At 41.6% G+C, this 22,717-nt stretch overlaps 1 protein-coding gene across 6 annotated transcripts in view; it reads left to right on the top strand.

Annotated features, from left to right (window-relative positions):
- The window catches only part of Cdk14 (cyclin dependent kinase 14), a 648,997-nt gene that overhangs the window by 122,698 nt on the left and 503,582 nt on the right, over window positions 1-22,717 (top strand). For 2 of the 6 annotated variants that reach the window (XM_029477253.2, XM_029477254.2), the window contains exon 1: window positions 12,301-12,462. The exons of 2 other annotated variants lie outside the window; for them this stretch is intronic. In XM_029477253.2, the coding sequence (XP_029333113.1) occupies window positions 12,316-12,462 (147 nt within the window). In that variant the 5' untranslated portion in view covers window positions 12,301-12,315. Of the gene's footprint in view, window positions 1-12,300; window positions 12,463-12,491; window positions 12,828-13,010; window positions 13,267-22,717 lie in introns of those variants that run through there. 2 more of the 6 variants (XM_021162871.3, XM_029477256.2) reach the window with 2 other exon arrangements.

Below are 22,717 nucleotides of genomic sequence, written 5' to 3'. Positions count from 1 at the left end.
TAAACTTGACCTTAGTACAAGGAGATAGGAATGGATCGATTCGCATTCTTCTACATGTTAACAACCAGTTGTGCCAGCACCATTTGTTGAAAATGCTGTCTTTCTTCCACTGGATGTTTTTAGCTCCCTTGTCGAAGATCAAGTGACCATAGGTGTGTGGGTTCATTTCTGGGTCTTCAATTCTATTCCATTGGTCTATTTGTCTGTCACTATACCAGTACCATGCAGTTTTTATCACAATTGCTCTGTAGTAGAGCTTTAGGTCCAGCATGGTGATTCCACCAGAGGTTCTTTTATCCTTGAGAAGAGTTTTTGCTATCCTAGGTTTTTTGTTATTCCAGATGAATTTGCAGTTTGCACTTTCTAATTCGTTGAAGAATTGATTTGGAATTTTGATGGGGATTGCATTGAATCTGTAGATTGCTTTTGGCAAGATAGCCATTTTTACAATGTTGATCCTGCCAATCCATGAGCATGGGAGATCTTTCCATCTTCTGAGATCTTCTAGAATTTCTTTCTTCAGAGACTTGAAGTTTTTATTATACAGATCTTTCACTTCCTTAGTTAGAGTCACGCCAAGATATTTTATATTATTTGTGACTATTGAGAAGGGTGTTGTTTCCCTAATTTCTTTCTCAGCCTGTTTATTCTTTGTGTAGAGAAAGGCCATTGATTTGTTTGAGTTAATTTTATATCCAGCTACTTCACCGAAGCTGTTTATCAGGCTTAGGAGTTCTCTGGTGGAATTTTTAGGGTCACTTATATATACTATCATATCATCTGCAAAAAGTGATATTTTGACTTCATCTTTTCCAATTTGTATCCCTTTGATCTCCTTTTGTTGTCGAATTGCTCTGGCTAGGACTTCAAGTACAATGTTGAATAGGTATGGAGAAAGTGGACAGCCTTGTCTAGTCCCTGATTTTAGAGGGATTGCTTCAAGCTTCTCACCATTTACTTTGATGTTGGCTACTGGTTTGCTGTAGATTGCTTTTATCATGTTTAGGTATGGGCCTTGAATTCCTGATCTTTCCAAGACTTTTATCATGAATGGGTGTTGGATCTTGTCAAATGCTTTTTCCCCATCTAAGGAGATGACCATGTGGTTTTTGTCTTTGAGTTTGTTTATATACTGGATTACGTTGATGGATTTCCGTATATTGAACCATCCCTGCATCCCTGGGATGAAACCTACTTGGTCAGGATGGATGATTGTTTTGATGTGTTCTTGGATTCGGTTAGCAAGAACTTTATTGAGGATTTTTGCATCAATATTCATAAGGGATATTGGTCTGAAGTTTTCTATCTTTGTTGGGTCTTTTTGTGGTTTAGGTATCAGAGTAATTGTGGCTTCATAGAATGAGTTGGGTAGAGTACCTTCTGTTTCTATTTTGTGGAATAGTTTGTGAAGAACTGGGATTAGATCTTCTTTGAAGGTCTGATAGAACTCTGCACTAAACCCATCTGGTCCTGGGCTTTTTTTAGTTGGGAGACTATTAATGACTGCTTCTATTTCTTTGGGGGATATAGGGCTGTTTAGATCATTAACCTGATCTTGATTCAACTTTGGTACCTGGTATCTGTCTAGGAACTTCTCCATTTCATCCAGGTTCTCCAGTTTTGTTGAGTATAGCCTTTGGTAGAAGGATCTGATGGTGTTTTGGATGTCTTCAGGATCTGTTGTTATGTCTCCTTTTTCATTTCTGATTTTGTTAATTAGGATGCTTTCCCTGTGCCCTCTAGTGAGTCTGGCTAAGGGTTTATCTATCTTGTTGATTTTCTCAAAGAACCAGCTCCTTGATTGGTTGATTCTTTGAATAGTTTTTCTTGTTTCCACTTGGTTGATTTCACCCCTGAGTTTGATTATTTCCTGCCGTCTACTCCTCTTGGGTGAATTTGCTTCCTTTTGTTCTAGTGCTTTTAGGTGTGTTGTCAAGCTGCTAATGTGTGCTCTCTCTAGTTTCCTTTTGGAGGCACTCAGAGCTATGAGTTTTCCTCTTAGAAATGCTTTCATTGCGTCCCATAAGTTTGGGTATGTTGTGGCTTCATTTTCATTGAACTCTAAAAAGTCCTTAATTTCTTTCTTTATTCCTTCCTTGACCAAGGTATCATTGAGAAGAGTGTTGTTTAGTTTCCACGTGTGTGTTGGCTTTCTATTATTTATTTTGTTATTGAAGATCAGCCTTAGTCCATGGTGATCTGATAGGATGCATGGGACAATTTCAATATTTTTATATCTGTTGAGGACTGCTTTGTGACCAATTATGTGGTCAATTTTGGAGAAGGTACCATGAGGTGCTGAGAAGAAGGTATATCTTTTTGTTTTAGGATAGAATGTTCTGTAGATATCTGCCAGATCCATTTGATTCATAATTTCTCTTAGTTTCACTGTGTCCCTGTTTAATTTCTGTTTCCATGATCTGTCCATTGGTGAAAGTGGTGTGTTGAAGTCTCCCACTATTATTGTATGAGGTGCAACGTGTGCCATGAGCTTTACTAAAGTTTCTTTAATGAATGTGGCTGCCTTTGTATTTGGAGCATAGATATTCAGGATTGATAGTTCCTCTTGGAGGATTTTACCTTTGATGAGTATGAAGTGTCCCTCCCTTGTGAGTGTTCTCTAATTCGCCCGCGAATAAGGACACCACACACAATAGGGTTCTTCTGCAGCAAGCTTTATGCGTCTTGAGAGGGAGAGCATAAGCTTCACAACCGGAGACCCCAGGCAATCCGAGCCCCTCCCTTTTATAAGAAATTCTCCCTGCTTCGGACGTGGCAAGCCATGATTGGCTCAACACTGATTGCCCCATCCCTGAGGCGGAGCTGCCCGGGGCGGGGATTTCCAGCACAGGATGTTTACGAGTTGTTATTGAGGAAATGACTCAGCACAGGATGTTTACGAGATAGTACTGAGGAAATGACTCAGCACAGGATGTTTACGAGATAGTACTGAGGAAATGACTCAGCACAGGATGTTTACGAGATAGCGGCGCTCCACATCTCCCCCTTTTTTGTCTAATAAAACCAACTGGACACCCAGTATGAGAGGACGGGAACATTGGCCGAATCCTCTTACTCAGAGATGTAAGAACTATGTCCGCAAGCAACAACTAGGCTTGAGTGGGACCCGAAGTTGCTCCGACCTGTCCCTCTGCCATTTTTTCGAGGAGGGGAAGACTAGGGCAGGAAACCCCCACTAGACGGCATATTCCCCAGGTGGGACGGGGGGACCACCTGTGCGATGCATTGCTCTACAATCCTCTAGGGCTGCTGAAGCTCACCCGCTAAAGCGCGGGCAGCCAGCGACCAGTGGTGCAAATCGATTTTGTTTAAGCGCCGCCAACCATACCTGTGCAGATTGCCCCTGCTCCAAGGCAGCAAGCGCCTGGGATATCATGATTTTGTCTCTATTATTTTTCTTATATAATTTGCAAATTAACCATAAGCTAGATACCGATCCGAAGCAAAGGAGAATTCCAAACAAACCCACCCCCACCCATTCCTTAAAATAAGAAACAGCAGAAGAAATCCATGACGAAAAGCCTTCGGTCAAGGAGAGGTCAAGTCTGGTGGAATTGATTTGGACGATGGCCAATCTAAGTTTCTGGAGGGTTTGATCAAAATCAGACGTCCAATTATATAGCAGCTGTTGGGACAAACTCTTAGAAAGATTAGCGGCATTATAGCATCATGTTTTTTGCCTTGTTCAACCCTTCCTCCGACACGATTTTTTCATTGGACAGGGTTAGGCCCAAATGTTGCATAATGTCTCTCCCCCAAAGGTTTACTGGGAGCGGGAGCACATAAGGTTCGAATTTACCCTTTTGTCCCTCAGGAGCCTTCCAGGTCAAACTCATTGAGCTTATGGCAGGGCATGAATGATATCCCAGACCTTGTAGAGAGTGGGACGATTTTGTAGTGGGCCAAGCTTTTGGCCACCAGTGCGTGGATATAATGCTTTTGTCTGCCCCGGTATCAAGAATACCTTCAAACCTTTTTCCATTTACTTCGAGGCAGAGTTTGGGCCTTTCATTCAGGGATACAACAAGGTAGGCTGAATCAGTTCCTGACGACCCCATCGTTTTGGGACTGGGGCCTGGGGAGTCCTCCCAGAGGGTGTCGGGGAGGAGCAGCAATTGAGCTATCCTATCTCCTGCACTGATGGAAAACACACCCCTGGGGCTGGAACATAAGACCTGTATTTCGGGGGAGTGTAGATGGTCAACAACCCCAGGATGGACCACTAGGCCCCGTAAGGTGAGTGATCCTCGTCCGAGGATAAGGCCCATGGTCCCAGGGGGCAAAGGTGACATTGGCTCTATAGGTACTGGTTGGATACTCATTTGGGGCATTAGTAGGAGGTCGGAGGCGGCGCGCAGGTCCACCCTTGTGGGTCTTCCTGGGTCGCTTCTTCCGCCATCCCGGATGTTCTGACAAACCGGTTCCCATATCTTTGAGGGCCCTGGGACCGTGGGCCCAGTGACCCGTTTTTTGACACATTGGGAGCAGGAACATTTAATGGAGGCAAAAGCCTTCCCTGTATATCTCGCACTGAGCGACATTGATCTGCTCTGTGGTACCCTTTACCACACCTCGTGCAGAGGGTCAAGACCCCCCCCTTTCTTGTCTGGGGCTTTGCAATCTCTTTTGAAATGTCCAGGCTTACCACAATTAAAACAGGTCCGTTCACCGGTCTTCTCTTGTGGAGGATGCTTTTGTGCTAACATGATGGCGGCCGCGAGGCCAGTATTGCTAAGTGGACCTCCAAGCTCTCTACACACTCTTAGCCATTCTTGCAGCCCTTTTGATTTTCTAGGAGCAATGGCATTCCTGCATTCCTGGGTGGCTTGTTCAAAGATCAGCTGTTCAATAAAGGGTCCTATCCCCTCTGGGTCCCCAAAGATTTTTCCTGCCGCCTCCACCATGCGTGCGACGAAGTCGGCAAAGGGCTCCTGGGGCCCTTGAACAATTTTTGTAAGCTGATTGGTGGTTTCTCCCTTGTGATTAAGTGACTTCCAGGCCCGTATGGCTGTGCTGGAAATCTGGGCGTACGCCCCCCAATGGTAATTAATTTGATCTGCGGCCCACGGGCCTTGGCCTGTTAAAAGGTCAAATGTCCAATCCCGCTGCTCTTGCGTAAGGGCTATTGCGTTGGCCCTGGCCTGGGACTGGGCTGCCTCATGCCACAAGGCTTTCCATTCTATGTATTGTCCCATGGTAGGCAAGGCGGCCTTAACCACCATTTGCCAATCACTAGGTGTCATGGCAGTTTGTGCCATTCTTTCAAGAATCATAATAGTAAAATTAGCATTGGGACCATATTTTCTTACTGATTCTGCAAGATCTTTTATCTGACTATAGTCTACAGGAGCGTAGATTCTCCCCCCTTCTTGTTCATAAACAGGAAACGCTAATTGTAGCTTGCGGAGGATCTTTTGGGGAAAAAAGGAAGTTGTGGATGACCGGGCCTCATAAGGTGGGGGAGCGGAGGGAATGGCGGCAGCCAACAATCTCCTATCCTTAGAGAAGACACCGGACGCGGGCTTACTTGACTCAGGTCGCCCGCCTTCATCTGGGTGATACCTTTCTCCTTTATATCTAACTGCTTCTTCTTCTAACTCGCCCTCTTCCTCCGAGGTCAGCTTACTATCCTCGGTTTCAGAAGAATCCGAGGTATCTCTTAGGTGGAGGGCAGCCAGTTCTCGGGTCGGATATAACCCGGGCCTGCTGCTCCCCTTCTCTCCCTTTCTATTTCTCCCGGGAGGTCCTTTTTCACTTCCCTTTTTTGCCTTTTTTACGGTTTTTGTGCGCACACCCATCCTCTCACTACGCTCGGATTCTGACATACCTTCCTGCATAGCTTCTAAAACCTTTTGCCCTTTCTTTCGGGCTAGGAACCATACAACCAAAGCCACGAAGACGATAATTAAAGCCTCGGGCAATCCCTCCCACGGCCCAGTTAGTTGAAGGGAGTGCGAAAGGGTCAGGTAAAATTCAGGCATACCTTTCCGAGACGTAGTTCCTGCAGTTCTGGACCCTCCCCGTCACCGAGGGATCTCCGACGGTGCTCACGATGTTCTTCTGTTCTTCGTTTTCCCGGGATTCCGGCACCAGATGTGAGTGTTCTCTAATTCGCCCGCGAATAAGGACACCACACACAATAGGGTTCTTCTGCAGCAAGCTTTATGCGTCTTGAGAGGGAGAGCATAAGCTTCACAACCGGAGACCCCAGGCAATCCGAGCCCCTCCCTTTTATAAGAAATTCTCCCTGCCTCGGACGTGGCAAGCCATGATTGGCTCAACACTGATTGCCCCATCCCTGAGGCGGAGCTGCCCGGGGCGGGGATTTCCAGCACAGGATGTTTACGAGTTGTTATTGAGGAAATGACTCAGCACAGGATGTTTACGAGATAGTACTGAGGAAATGACTCAGCACAGGATGTTTACGAGATAGTACTGAGGAAATGACTCAGCACAGGATGTTTACGAGATAGCGGCGCTCCACACTCCCTGTCTTTTTTAATGACTTTGGGTTGGAAGTCAATCTTATCAGATATTAGAATGGCTACTCCAGCTTGTTTCTTCATGCCATTTGCTTGGAAAATTGTTTTCCAGCCTTTCATTCTGAGGTAGTGTCTATCCTTTTCTCTGAGATGAGTTTCCTGTAAGCAGCAAAATGTTGGGTCTTGTTTGTGTAGCCAGTTTGTTAGTCTATGTCTTTTTATCGGGGAGTTGAGTCCATTGATATTAAGAGATATTAAGGAAAAGTAATTGTTGTTTCCTGTTATTTTTGTTGTTAAAGTTGGCATTTTGTTCTTGTGGCTGTCTTCTTTTAGGTTTGTTGAGGGATTACCTTCTTGTTGTTTCTAGGGCGTGGTTCCTGTCCTTGTATTGGTTTTTTTCTGTTATTATCCTTTGAAGGGCTGGATTCGTGGAGAGATAATGTGTGAATTTGGTTTTGTCGTGGAATACTTTGGTTTCTCCATCTATGTTAATTGAGAGTTTGGCTGGGTATAGTAGCCTGGGCTGGAATTTGTGTTCTTTTAGTGTCTGTATAACATCCGTCCAGGATCTTCTGGCTTTCATAGTCTCTGGTGAAAAATCTGGTGTAATTCTGATAGGCTTGCCTTTATATGTTACTTGGCCTTTTTCTCTTACTGCTTTTAGTATTCTATCTTTATTTAGGGCATTTGTTGCTCTGATTATTATGTGTCGGGAGGTATTTCTTTTCTGGTCCAGTCTATTTGGAGTTCTGTAGGCTTCTTGTATGTTCATGGGCATCTCTTTCTTTAGATTTGGGAAGTTTTCTTCTATAATTTTGTTGAAGATGTTTGCTGGTCCTTTGAGTTGAAAATCTTCATTCTCATCCACTCCTATTATCCGTAGGTTTGGTCTTCTCATTGCGTCCTGTATTTCTTGGATGTTTTGAGTTAGGATCTTTTTGCATTTTACATTTTCCTTGATTGTTGTGCCGATGTTCTCTATGGAATCTTCTGCACCTGAGATTCTCTCTTCCATTTCTTGTATTCTGTTGCTGATGCTCGTATCTATGGTTCCAGATTTCTTTCCTAGGGTTTCTATCTCCAGTGTTGCCTCATTTTGGGTTTTCTTTATTGTGTCTACTTCCCTTTTTAGGTCTAGTATGGTTTTGTTCATTTCCATCATCTGTTTGGATGTGTTTTCCTGTTTTTCTGTAAGGACTTCTACCTGTTTGATTATGTTATCGTGTTTTTCTTTAAGGATTTGTAACTCTTTAGCAGTGTTCTCCTGCAATTCTTTAAGGGATTTTTGTGCTTTCTCTTTATTGTCTTCTGCCTGTTTAGCAGTGTTCTCCTGCATTTCTTTAAGTGTGTTATTAAAGTCCTTCTTGAAGTTCTCGATCATCATCAGGAGATATGCTTTTAAATCCGTGTCTAGCTTTTCTGGTGCGTTGGGGTGCCCTGGACTGGGCGAAGTGGGGGTGCTGGGTTCTGATGATGGTGAGTGGTCTTGGTTTCTGTTAGTAAGATTATTATGTTTACCTTTCGCCATCTGGTAATCTCTGGGGTTAGTTGTTATCGTTGTCACTGTTTAAAGATTGGAGCAGAAGCTGTGTTCCACTCACCAGCAGTCTCTAAATCCTGCGGTGGGGGTCGTGGGTAGCTGACGGAACCCCTGTGCTGGTCCAGCCGGAAGAGGCCTGTGGTCCTACACAGGCCGTTTTTCTGCTTCCCTAACTAATGCAGTCTCTGGTCCTGCGTGCAATTGGATTGGAGCAGAAGCTGTGTTCCACTCTCCAGAAGTCTTAAGATCCTGTGGTGGGTGTTGTGGGTAGCTGGTGAGTGTCAGCTGACCCTGCGCCCCAGCTGCCCCGGTGCTTTTCTGGCCGGAAGAGGGTTGTGGCCCTATGTAGGCTGGATTTCTCTCTCCCCAACCAGAGCTGTCTCAGGTCCCGCGTGATTGGACTGGAGCAGAAGCTGTGTTCCACTCACCAGCAGTCCCAAAATCCTGCGGCGGGGGTCGTGGGTAGCTGGCGGGTGTCAGGCAACCCTGCGCTCCCGCTCCCGCTACCCCGGCGCTGATCCAGCCGGATGAGGCCTGTGGCCCTACTCAGGCCGGTTTCTGCTTCCCTAACTAATGCAGTCTCAGGTCCTGCGCAATTGGATTGGAGCTGAAGCTGTGTTCCACTCACCAGCAGTCCCAAAATCCTGCGGCGGGGGTCGTGGGTAGCTGGCGGGTGTCAGGCAACCCTGCGCTCCCGCTACCCCGGCGCTGATCCGGCCGGATGAAGCCTGTGGCCCTACTCAGGCCGGTTTCTGCTTCCCTAACTAATGCAGTCTCAGGTCCCGCGCAATTCCAGATTGCTCTTTCTAATTCGTTGAAGAATTGAGTTGGAATTTTGATGGGGATTGCATTGAATCTGTAGATTGCTTTTGGCAAGATAGCCATCTTTACAATGTTGATCCTGCCAATCCATGAGCATGGGAGATCTTTCCATCATCTGAGATCTTCTTTAATTTCTTTCTTCAGAGACTTGAAGTTTTTATCATACAGATCTTTCACTTCCTTAGTTAGATTCACACCAAGATATTTTATATTATTTGTGACTATTGAGAAGGGTGTTGTTTCCCTAATTTCTTTCTCAGCCTGTTTATTCTTTGTGTAGAGAAAGGCCATTGACTTGTTTGAGTTAATTTTATATCCAGCTACTTCACCGAAGCTGTTTATCAGGTTTAGGAGTTCTCTGGTGGAATTTTTAGGGTCACTTATATATACTATCATATCATCTGCAAAAAGTGATATTTTGACTTCATCTTTTCCAATTTGTATCCCTTTGATCTCCTTTTGTTGTCGAATTGCTCTGGCTAGGACTTCAAGTACAATGTTGAATAGGTATGGAGGAAGTGGACAGCCTTGTCTAATCCTTGATTTTAGAGGGATTGCTTCAAGGTTCTCACCATTTACTGTGATGTTCGCTACTGGCTTGCTGTATATTGCTTTTATCATGGTTAGGTATGGGCCTTGGATTCCTGATCTCTCCAAGACTTTTATCATGAATTGGTGTTGGATCTTGTCGAATGCTTTTTACGCATCTAACGAGATGATCATGTGGTTTTTGTCTTTGAGTTTGTTTATATAATGGATTATGTTGATGGATTTCCGTATATTAAACCATCCCTGCATCCCTGGAATAAAACCTACTTGGTCAGGATGGATGATTGCTTTAATGTGTTCTTGGATTCGGTTAGCAAGAATTTTATTGAGGATTTTTGCATCTATATTCATAAGGGAAATTGGTCTGAAGTTCTCTATCTTTGTTGGATCTTTCTGTGGTTTAGGTATCAGAGTAATTGTGGCTTCATAGAATGAGTTGGGTAGAGTTCCTTCTACTTCAATTTTGTGGAATAGTTTGTGCAGAACTGGAATTAGATCTTCTTTGAAGGTTTGATAGAACTCTGCACTAAACCCATCTGGTCCTGGGCTTTTTTTGACTGGGAGACTATTAATGACTGCTTCTATTTCTTTAGGGGATATGGGACTGTTTAGATCGATAACTAGATCCTGATTTAACTTTGGTACCTGGTATCTGTCTAGAAATTTGTCCATTTCATCCAGGTTTTCCAGTTTTGTTGAGTACAGCCTTTTGTAGAAGGATCTGATGGTGTTTTGGATTTCTTCAGGATCTGTTGTTATGTCTCTCTTTTCATTTCTGATTTTGTTAATTAGGATGTTGTTCCTGTGCCCTCTAGTGAGTCTAGCTAAGGGTTTATCTATCTTGTTGATTTTCTCAAAGAACCAACTCCACGTTTGGTTAATTCTTTGAATAGTTCTTCTTGTTTCCACTTGGTTGATTTCACCCCTGAGTTTGATTATTTCCTGCCATCTACTCCTCTTGGGTGAATTTTCTTCTTTTTTTTTCTAGAGCTTTTAGATATGTTGTCAAGCTGATAGTGTGTGCTTTCTCCAGTTTCTTTTTGTAGGCACTCAGAGCTATGAGTTTCCCTCTTAGAAATGCTTTCATTGTGTCCCATAGGTTTGGGTATGTTGTGGCTTCATTTTCATTAAACTCTAAAACGTCTTTAATTTCTTTCTTTATTCCTTCCTTGACCAAGGTATCATTGAGAAGAGTGTTGTTCAGTTTCCATCCGAATGTTGGCTTTCCATTATTTATGTTGTTATTGAAGATCATTCTTAGTCCATGGTGGTCTGATAGGATGCATGGGACAATTTCAATATTTTTGTATCTGTTGAGGCCTGTTTTGTGACCAATTATATGGTTAATTTTGGAGAAGGTCCCGTGAGGTGTTGAGAAGAAGGTATATCCTTTTGTTTTAGGATAAAATGTTCTGTAGATATCTGTTAAGTCCATTTGTTTCATAACTTCTGTTAGTTTCACTGTGTCCCTGTTTAGTTTCTGTTTCCACGATCTGTCCATTGATGAAAGTGGTGTGTTGAATTCGCCCACTATTATTGTGTGAGGTGCAATGTGTGCTTTGAGCTTTACTAAAGTGTCTTTAATGAATATGGCTGCCCTTGCATTTGGAGCATAGATATTCAGATTTGAGAGTTTCTCTTGGAGGATTTTACCTTTGATGAGTATGAAGTGTCCCTCCTTGTCTTTTTTGATAACTTTCGGTTGGAAGTGGATTTTATTCGATATTAGAATGGCCACTCCAGCTTGTTTCTTCAGGCCATTTGTTTGGAAAATTGTTTTCCAGCCTTTTACTCTGAGGTAGTGTCTGTCTTTTTCCCTGAGATGGGTTTCCTGTAAGCAGCAGAATGTTGGGTCCTGTTTGTGTAGCCAGTCTGTTAGTCTATGTCTTTTTATTGGGTTATTGAGTTAAATGAAAATTTTATTTTTTATATTTTATTTTTTCTTCCATGTTGCAGAAAAAATTCAAGTTGATTATTTGGAGTGATGAGGGTGACGTCTTATGAAGGAGAAGTGTTTCATTTGTATCCACTGAGATGTGATGGGTGAATGGTTTCTTCCTCAGCCTTCTGGCTACACACAGACTCAAGCCCAGCGCTTTGGGAGTACTGGCCACTCACCATTAGCACAGTAGTTACCGTTTCTCATTACTAAATTTACCATAAAATTGAATATTTATAATTATAGATTGCTATGTAATTTTAAAATTTCTTCTTAAGTTATTTTTCAGTTTTGCTCTACCTTACTCTAATTTTTGAACCATAGTTATTCTCTTTCCATGCATAGAAAATCCTAATACAAGTCTGAGGGAGAGAGATCAGCTTCTCTCCTGTAGGGGGCGCTAAGAGAGTAGCAGTTAGTTTTCCTTTGACACCAGTACCCTCTGGCATGACTTGGCACAATTTACTTCAAGATTGTATGCCCTGGTTTGTAGGGTTTTGTTTTGTTGTTTGTTTGTTTGTTTTTTATTTTTGTTTTGTTTTGTTTTTTGATGCTGTCATGGGTCCTAAGCCCATCAGTAATTCTTCAGGCTCATAAATATGCATCTGTCACTTTGGTTCAGTAAGTATTACACCTGTGCAAAAAAAAAAAAAAAAAATAACCTCATGCATTTGGTGCATGGTAATTTTAGAGTCCTCATTATGCCTCATTTACATATGACAAACGTTACGCATATAGACACATCCAACCATTTCCCAAGCATTTGTAACATGAATGATGGTAGCCTAAACTTGGCCTTCTATAGGACCTCGGATGATGATTTAATGGGACTGTCACTCAGGATACTTTCTGGCTTTCTCTAGTGCCTTTAAAAATTGAATTGAGCAGGATAAAATGCATCCCTTTGATTAAATGTTTTTCCTCATGTGCAATCACCACGAGCTGTCTGGCTCCCGTTCTGTATGCTTTTGAAGCAGCACTGCATTGCAAATCAATATCTTTCTGGAGAGACAGGGTGTAGTGGATTGCCTGGACAGCATATGCGTGGTTCCTCTGGCTGCAATGCTGCTGCAGAGCCCGTTCACTCTGCCTTCCTGGGAACCCCACAGGCAAGTCCATCGTGTTTGGAGGAAGAAAAGAGATCATTCTAGGGAAAAAAAAAAGACCTATTAAAGCTTTGGAGACCGACTGTTAGCATGTTCTTTGTGCTCTTCTGAAACGTTTTTTTTTGTTGTTGTTGTTTTGTTTTGTTTTTTGGTCTTGCTCCACTGAGATCAGCTTCTCTGGGTGATCTCTGGAATTTTTTGTGCTTCCCCCTTTCTTGGTTGTAGTACGGCCGTACCATTTCAGCTTGCTAGTGCAGAAAGATGTGAATTCAGTTGCTGTCTGAGGCTGGCTTGGTGCAAACACATTGCTAGAGATATGTTAAGGAGTTCCAGGTGAATCCGGCTCAAGAGAGACAACAGCAAAAACGGTAAGACAGAGCATGCCTGAATCATAGCAAGGGCTTTAATTTGGAGCATCTCGGCAAGTCTGAATCCTGACTCACTCGTTTACAACTTGAAAAGGATTCATTCTGTGCATGTCATACCACTCAGTCGATTCTATTTAACTGCCAAAACCAGTCGAGATTGATAATGGGGTATTTAAATTAAGGACCGGATGGGGTTACTCAGCGAATCCCCGGAGGCTCCCAAGGCTATTGCCTGGAGTTTGTAAACACCAGGAGCAGATAAGATGAAGAAAATGTTCAATGACTGCTTCTTTGCCATAGCCGAGTCTGATTTCTTTGGAAACTAGTCTTCTTTTTTTTATAGCTTAAAGAGATCTTTCATATGGTTTTGCCTGGCTATGCTCAGCTGAATGCCCTCTGAGTCAATCAACTGAAGGACGGGAGACCACTTTTCCTTTGGGTAAACTGATGTCTGTGAATTTAGCTGAATTGGGTCTGAGTAGAATTGATATCTCTACTATATTTGAGATCCGGGGCTGCTTCTCTGATCACCTTACCCCCTTCTCCTCCTCGAGCCCTGAAATGCACCTGCTTTGAAGTGTGTGTTTCTGAGTAGAGGTCAGGGTGTTGCCATTTGGCATCTTTATACCTGTAGTGGTTTTGCTTTCCTGCATAGAAGTGATAATTCTTCATGCAGTTCTGCTTGAAGTGCCAGCTAGCTCTACTAGTGGGCTGTTAGCGTTATAGATGCTGATGGAGAACCCCTGCATGCAAGAAAGGCTGGGGTAGTAGACAGGCTACACCAAAATGAGGCTTGCCTGTTCATGAAGAAGATGACAAGCAAGGTTGAAATATAAACCTTGACAGAGGATGAATATCTATTTACTTAATTAATTGGGGCATGGTATTAAGTAGCCAGGGGGTTTGAAGTTGAAGGATATATTTTCATATTGTTTACATAAGAGACTAATTCATTAGATGATCCTGTGTATTTGTCTGGGTCTACCTTTTATGTGGGTGCTAAATTTTAAGGGTGTCAGCATTTGATATTTTGCTTTAAAATATTTTACTTTGTATGTTTGAACTTAGGAATTAACTTGAAATGTGACTGTTGTAGTGAGTGGATATTAGTTGACCAGATTTTCCATAACTTGCTTATTGATCAGAAAGTAGTTTTTATATAATTTTGTGATACAAAAAAGTAAGAAAGACTACTTTATTACCTTATAAGTTAATCGAGAAAAACATAGATGGAATTTAAGATTTATAGTAAGTGACTTACTGGAGGAGGAGCCTCTGTACTTATTAAAAATTAAGCATAAAACTGGGCTTTGATTTCTAGGAATGAATATTTGGATTTTGTTCAAAGGAGAGTTGGAATTTTCTTGTATTTCGATCAGTCATTTATTATTCTCTAAAAAGGAAAGAGAAATGTAAACTGGTGTTTTATATTTAAGTCTCTTGAGATGATGCTGTTTTCTGTCTTCTGAGAGTGCTATGTTCTAGCTATTTATATTTCTACCTTCACTTTGTGTATACTGCGAGGTGTTTTTTTTTTTTTTTTTTAATCTCATGACAGGAGGAATGAAATATCTGCAAAGAGTGATGTTTAAAACGGGGGCTAATGGTGTGGTGATGCGACATATATTTTAAAACCACACTTGTCTTCATCATGCAGGCATTCAGTGTCTCTCTATATAAGATGCTGGGAGACATACTTGCAGCAGTAGAGAGGAGGGGCAGAAGCTTGGGTATAGTAATGTTACCTGCACCCTTGTGTTCTCTCACAAGAAGTCAATTTGGAATGTTCTAGATGGTGGAATGGCTGCTTAGGAGAGCCTGTTTATTGTAGGCATTCACTTACATGCAAGCGTTTGTGGAAAGTCTACTTGGTGACAGTGATGAATGGAACAGGTTTATCTGGTTTCTGCCCTCATGGATCTTAGAATCTTGTTTTTTAAAAGATATTTTGAAGAAAAACAATCTGGGGAGTGTTTGCTTTTCCATTTTGGTAATTGTGAGAGAGACACTATATGCTTTGATTTTTTTTAACTGTGTTTAAAATACACATTATACAGAATTTGCCAAACCCACCATTTTTAAATTTATAGTCCAGTGGCATTATTAAGTATATTCAGTGTTTTGTGGTAATTACCCCTATCCATGTCTAGAACTTCTTCATCATTCCAAGTCATTAAATATTTCTACCATTCTCCCTTCCCCTCACCCCTGAAAACCTTGGTTCTACTTTCTATGCCTCTGAGTTGGCCTCTGCTAGGTACAGGGCAATGACATAGCACTTGGCCAGTCTTACTTAGCGTGTCTTCACAGCTCACGGATCCCACACCATACATTGGGATTTTATTCCTTGGAGAGTATACTTGGATTTTAATATGGAAAAGATAGCAGTTTTCCTCCTTAGCATAGGGTGTCAGTGAATCAAGGCCCCATATGGGCATGCTAGCAGATAACTTAGAGCTTCTAACAAGATCCTCCAAACAGCAAGGAAGGAGGTCTAAAATCCGCCAAGGGAATTGTCCACTGGTGTTTGGGTTATTTACATGTGATTGATTGGGCACAGTAACTGGACTGCTTTCTTGTTTATTTCCGATAAAAGCAACGATCAGCTGGGGTATTCATTGTGAAGCTGGATTGTGAGGATCTCATCTCCTGTGCAGTGGGTTACTCATGGCAACTGTAAAAGCAAAGGCCATGATGATGATGATGATGGTGGTGGTGGTGGTGGTGGTGGTGGTGGTGGTGGTTTCCTATGTACGCTGTGGGCTACCTTCTGCCCTGAATCCTGCTTTTAGTGGACAGTCAACCAGAACCCCTCTAGATAGCGTCTGTGTTAGTCAGGAGGAATAGAGAGAGGTTATATGCCGGATACCCCAATAAACAGGTTTTCATTACACAGGCAAGCTTAGCTTCATCAATAAAGTTTTTTTTTGTTTTTTTTTTTTTTTTAAATTTCCCTACACACCGCTCCTTTTAAATCCAAGAGATTTTTTTCTCCCATAGATGCATCCTTTTTAGAAGGTCAGGTTACGGCCCCACCCAGAGCCTGTTTGCTATCTGTTTGCTATCAACTGATTTGACAGTCTCTGTACTGGATCACTGGCAGGTTTGTATCTATGCCGATAACTCCCTGTTCAAGGCACAGAGAAGCAAGATTCAGCATAACACTGCTTATTATCCAGGTCATCCCACCTTTCTCAGTGGCCTGGGTCTTCCTCCTGTTGTCTTTGGGACAGAATCTCATGTTGTCATGCTGACTTTTTCAACTCACTATATAGCTGAGGCCAAGTGCTCCGATTACAGATGCATGGGGCACACATGGCATCCTGTCCTTAATGATTCTTAATGCATTGTACTCTTCTGCTTTTCTCTATTCTAGCCTGGCTCTGCACAGGAGGCAGATTCGGAATCAGATTAATTAAATGAATGTTTACTTTGGTGGTGAGGTGGAAGGGAGGGAGGGAGGGCGGCCAGAACACTACATGCCAGTGACTCTGTGTGGCTTTGGATTTCCGTTTCTTTTCTATCACGAGCGGTGAAAGCATGGATGGGCAGGTCTGCAGGTAAGGCTCATCCTTTAATCCATCTAGGATGTAGAACTTAGGGGATGTGTGCACGGTGGTCAAGAGCTTCTGCTCTGTAGTTTGGTCCTGCAATATATCTCTGCTCCTGTGATTATGCTCTGCATGGCCTTGGACGGGTGGCCCAGTTCATGCCTGTTTCGTTTTAATTACTTCTGAGACTGAGATGACATTGTGCCCTCCCGTGGCTCTTGGTAGAGACTGAGAGATTGTGCTAAAGGTAGTTTTCATAGTCACTGTTGTAGATGAGTTCCGTGAAGGGGAGCCTCCACTCTTACCAGTGTCACAGCATCTAGGGACCTGCAATGTCCGTCTCTCTTTTCTAACAACGACCTTCGTACCAGATCCCAGATCCTTTTCCAGTTTGCTTCATTAGAGGGCACATATGAGCATTTCTGAACTTTACAGGACTGAAGAAGATAAAACAGAAGCTGTAACAGCATGCTCCTGTTCCCTGCTTTCCCCTGCCAAACTTTGAGAGGGTGTGTGGTCTGGAGAGGTTCTCTTCTGTCCAATCGACAAGTCATTTCAGCTAGCAGCTAGCTCCTCTACTAAATGAGATCCTGATAACACGTTGGCAGAGAAATGCCTGTGGAAGCACCGGGCTTGTTTCAGGTGGCAGACACACAGCAGGATATTTACATCCAGCCATCTCGGCTCCATTCACCTTGGATTACTGAGGAGTCACTATTGACTTTTCTGTTGTGGCAAGGATAGAGAGAGCAAGTCTTCATGGAAGCGGGCAGCTTTATTATTACAGGATAGCTGTTCTTGCTGAAGGTTTAGCTCTTCCCAGTACATGGACCAATTGTGAAACCTGTATTGAAAGACACTTGCTTTTTTTTCTCCCAAAGGCACATTGTTCCCTGTGTCTCTCTTCAGGAGCTCTGTGTGGCTATTGAGTCACACAGGATGCTCTCTGCAAACGAGGAGAGCTTCAGATGTCAAGCTTGAATTCAGTTTTGTTCTATATTTTCTAGGATTCTATGGTTCCAGAATTTAGATCGATTTCATTGAAAGGTAAACATCACATTTTAAACACTGCAACATCACATCTTGACCACGATTGCTAAGTTATTACCCAAGGACTAATAAAGCATTCATTATTTTTGTTAGAAAAGGTGTTTGATCCAGGTGAGGCGATGGAAGTTGTGTTTATTTTTTTATGTGTTTCAGAATAAGATGGTAGTATGGCATTTTAGTTCTTCAGGAAGAATTTTTGAAGTGTTTGTATCATTGTTCTTAAATACTGTTCAAATAGTTACCAGATGAGAAGAGTTCAGGTCCTAATGGATCAGTCTTACCTCCACTAGCATAGTCTTTTCTGTTCCCATTGTTTAATGTTGTACCTTTTGGATGCTTTATCTTTCATGTAGGACCAAATAGAGAGTTCTCTGAGAGGTATAAACGTGGAGATAGAACTGCCCTGGTTCAGTACAAACAGGCTAGCGGCAATTGAGTGAAGCTCAGAAGTGAGACAACAGGATTCCAAAGATGCCCCGGATTGACCTTTGCACAGCCTTTCTGACAGATGACAGCTTCTGGAGTCTCTTAGGATGTCTGTTAAAATGTGAAATGCAAACAGTAGGCCTTCTAGGCTGGGCAGATGGCCATCCTGGTTAGGATAGAACACTGATTTCAGACCTATTCCATTTGACTTGCTCTTAGGACTTCTTAAATGGCACACGCTCTCAGTTTTTAAATCGCTGTAGTTCATGTTAGTTAGTCTCCCTGGCCAGGTTGCTTTCCCCTAATGCATAATGGAGGGTATTTTGAAAATACACTGCTATTCCCCTTTCTCAGGCAAGACCAAAGACAGAGACAATAATAATAATAATAATAATAATAATAATAATAAAGAGTTGTGTTTAAACCTGTACATTCTTTGAAGGAGAAAAATGTCCTTTTGGACAGAAGTAGACTTTTTCTTGAAAGCTTTAGGGGAACAGTGTCTTGATGAAGAAACTAATTAGCTATGCATTGAGAGCCACTTTGCATGGCTTAATTTTTCAGTTCTATTGAGAGTGGGCATTCTGCTTGCAGCAGTGGGGACTTTTTTAGGTTGGCAGAGTCTTCACTCTGTGGAGCAGCAGGACAGAGACACTCCCTTGCCATGTGTAGAGTCTCAGCTTTACACAAGCTCCTCTTCTGGTCCTTCTGACTATAGATATGTGGTCAGGGAGAAAGTTCATGTGTAAATTCTACTGTTTTGGCTCCCAACAGTGGATATTCATGTGGTCATCTTATGTGAATGCACTCTCTCTCTCTCTAACCAGATTATGATTGGGGATATCAAGCAGGAGTCAGAGAATTTGTATAAACTTTCTTTGACTCTTTGGGATTCTTGATAAAGTTTTCCTGGGACCACTGTTGTTTGAGAAGTGTTTGATTCAGCCTTCCATGGAGTAGGAGTCAGAACCCATGTGCTTTTTCAGTCTGGAGAGGATTACTCCAGTCTGCCATGTAGACAGTAGGCTCTCTCCTCATGGTAGGGCTTATTGCAGGTAGGTACCCAGTACTTTGGACACACCGATGGCTTTAATATGTTTATTTATAGATACAGTAGTAGCTTCTTTATAAACGTGTTTCCTCCAAAGATACCAAATAATCCTTGATACATTAGCAAAGCACAGTTTTGGGTTCAATTCTCATGAGAAAAGTGTTAATGACATTAATAAAAAAAATAGACATGATTTAAAGGCATACAAACATCTCTTTTCTAGAAGCACATAAGTACATCAAAATATAGGCAGGAAGTATGCTATAATAATCTGTCTATTCTATTCATTCTTAACTTATCTCATTCCTTTTTGTTTTAAACAGAGGATGTTTATACACACTGGCTATAGATACATTGATTGTATATTTTTAGGAAACTTTATTTTAGTGCTTAAAATAATATTAATTATCTGAAGTTGCCATCGTATCTTATGGAACACTTGAGCAGAAATGTTACCCAGAGATGCAATATGCTCGTCACTCCCGTGGCATGCACAAATCGGAAGAAAGTGTGTTTCTGAGGGAGTTGATTTTTCGCTTTTATTTGACCATATCAGCAAAATATATCAATACATAGTCTAGGGCACTGTGTCTCAGTTATGAATCCATAGGAAATCTTGTGAAAATTCAGATTCTAATGTGGTAGGTCTCTGGTGGGCCTGAAATTCCAGGCAGGGTCAGTCCTGTTGGTCTGTAGCAAGGTATTTAGAGCATGTGATAGAGGACATGTGAATCCCTAAGGATAATAGCATGACAAAGACCCTATGTAGACCTCAAGTAGTAACAGGGATGCTACTTTTATTTTTCTGTGAGGCATCATTAAGCTTTGCTTTAAATTTATCCTGGTAATTTAAAAAGTGAAGATACTAAATGTTTATAAGTAGATGCATACACCTCTGTGGACCTATGGGCAAACTACAGCTCACATAAAGCCATTACTATATAAGTATTATAGTAGAGAAAGCTCCTTAGAATTATTCTTATAATATTTGTCAAAACTTCACCTGCTTGAGGCATACATACATATTCCCATTAGCACTAATAAGACATTTTCCTCCTTCTTGATAATAAACATTAGATTCCAGAAAGACTGAAGTTCCTGCGTCAGTATGACATGATGCAGGTTTGTCCATTTCCATTCAGCTTTGTCTATTAGTTGTTGCATGGATCAAATAGAATTAGGTGAGATCCACGGAAAAAAGTCAGTAGAGAAATACAAGTTTTATTATCCCAAAGAAACGAAATGGTAACAAATCCTGGTGAAAATAAAGGAAAAGGAAGTCTTTATGTATGGTTGGTGCATCTGTGATGGAAGTCAGTATAGAGGTTCCTCAGACACAAGCCACAACTTCGTGGGATCCAGCTTTCAGCATCCCTAGGTATGTACTTCTGGGAATCTAAAGTTAGCATTGCAGAGAGATGCAGGCACGTTTGTGATTATTGCATTACTATTTGTGAGAGTCAAGAGAGGAGCCTGTTGCTCAGCATCAGTAGATGAAAAGATTGCAGTTCTATACAGAATGGAATTTTATGGGGAGCTACATAGAAGAATGGAGTCATGCCATTTGCAGGAAAATGGATAGGGATCATCATAAGTGGATGAAATAAGTTATACTCAGAACCACAAGCATCACATTTACTCCTTCTTCTTCTTCTTTCATGTGGAGAATGTAGATTTAGGAGAAAAAGAGACATGAGAATAGATGGGGAATATTGCAAAGAGGAAGGGATCAGCAGGAAGGGTAAGAGTGTGTTTGAATAAGTGTGAGAAAATGTGATAATGTAACCAATCATTTTACGCAATTACTATTTACAAAAATTAATTGATATTTAAAATAGCATTTGAAAACAGGATCACCTTAATGGATATCGAACTCTGTGAGCAGGAATAGCTGGTGAAAGGCTTTCCATTGACCAGAAAAGACCTCAACTCAGTGGGTGTCTCCTCTAATGCAGTGCCTGAGGGTGATTTTTCACATAGCCTATTTTCAGTTAAAGGCAAAGCTTATTATTGAGTAGTTATTGGCAGAGCATTTATTCCTTGGCCATACTTTTATCTTTTAGGACAATAAAGAGACATAAAACATGGTTTATATACTCAAGTATTTACAGTTTGGGCCTGAGATATAATTAGCACATGAGAAAGATGACAACAACCAAACAAAAAACAAAGACGGACTTCCTGTTGCTCCAACCAAATATAGGAAAACAAGCGTATTGTAGTTTATGTAAATACATGACAGCATCAGTTATTTAGGATTGACTGTGAGGCACAATCTAAAAGTGATGTAGTTTGTAGGGCATTTGTGGTTGCAGCAATGATATTGATGTAGGGACAGAGATACTGTTTAATAGAACCAAGTTTGGCCTACAGTGTGAATTGCCGCACCATATGTTGCTTGATCGATTGCTTAGCCAGAATGTTCATGCTGCTATCACTGATAAATGATTCTGTGATCTCACAGTTAATGAAAATCTGAGACCAGAGATACCAAAGTAAGTGTTTACGGTGTATAACACCTCCACACTTTCTGAATCCTAAATTCTTGAGGAGGAATTGCATAGGAAAGGAAACACAAAGAAATGGTTTCGTTTGTCTGGTACTTGATATATTTAAAGTCACTCACCAGTTGTTATCTGGGACCATTTTCAGGCTAGAGGCAGTAAAGGTCAAAATAACTGCTAAGTACAACAGTTTACTGTTTAACAAATGAGAAGGCTGAGACACAGAGTGTTTAAGAGGCTTATTGTATATGCTGTTTTGAGTTATGGGTCTTAGTTAATAGTGTTATAGAGAGCTTGATTTTGGCAAAAAACAAAAGATGCTAAATAGTAAAATATCCATACATGTATCATTGTATCTACATATAGTTAACACATCCTCTATCTTTGTTCCATGTGTTCATAGAACCATTTTTATCTACATGGCTGCACAGAGAAATAGACTTGCAAACACACACTAATTGGGGAAAAAAAGAGAAACCACATCCTGCAATAAGAGAGGATGCAGTCCTTTTCAACCCAGCAGGTTAAAATAGCAAAGGTGGCACTCAGGGGTATTATTCCAGCAGAGTTATAAATCCCTTTTATTCTTCACAATTCTGTGCCTATCTATCTTTTTCTTGTTGAAATTCCCTTAAAGGTAGAATTGTTTTGCTTTATAATTTAGAAAAAAATAAGTATTTTGGGGAGAGGGAACACTGCATAAAACTTGTAAATGACGGGGTGATTTTTATTAGCAGTGATTTTGAGAGTAGTTGTTGAGTAGGAGAAAATTCTTAGTCTTCCACAGGCATGACATACAACGGACAAACAAAACAAAACAGAAATAGCTACAAGTAGTGTGTGATATTGTCATCATTGTGCTTCTCCCATGATTTGCACTGGTCCTGCGGTAGATACCCTGTTCATGAGCATCAGAAGACCGTGACCTAGCCACTGCTGGACGTGTGGGGTGTATTTGACATGAGTCAACTTGGTGTCTTTAACAGCCATTCTTTTCTGGTAGCTGCCTTCTACCGTGAGTGTGGGATAAGCAAGTAGCAAAGGCCACTCTGGGATCTTAGAGACATGCCCATCACCAGGAAATGGCTGATTCAAAGGGACAATTTTCAACCTGAATGAATTCACTGCAAATTCATGCCCGGCTTAACCGAATTAAGCTGTGCTCTTTCACATCCATTGCTGAGGCATCAATAGACAGTTGTCTAGGTTTTACATAGCTGCAAGCAAAACACATAGGTCAGACTCTGACTTTTGAAGCCTCTAATGCCATTTGAATTATCTGACTTTTATTATTTTTTCTTTCTTTTT

Source organism: Mus caroli, unplaced genomic scaffold (assembly GCF_978045245.1).
Source record: "Mus caroli unplaced genomic scaffold, Mus_caroli_1 scaffold_4, whole genome shotgun sequence".
Classification (NCBI taxonomy): domain Eukaryota; kingdom Metazoa; phylum Chordata; class Mammalia; order Rodentia; family Muridae; genus Mus; species Mus caroli.
Note: the sequence above shows the minus strand (reverse complement) of the source record. Positions and strands in the feature narration are given on the sequence as shown.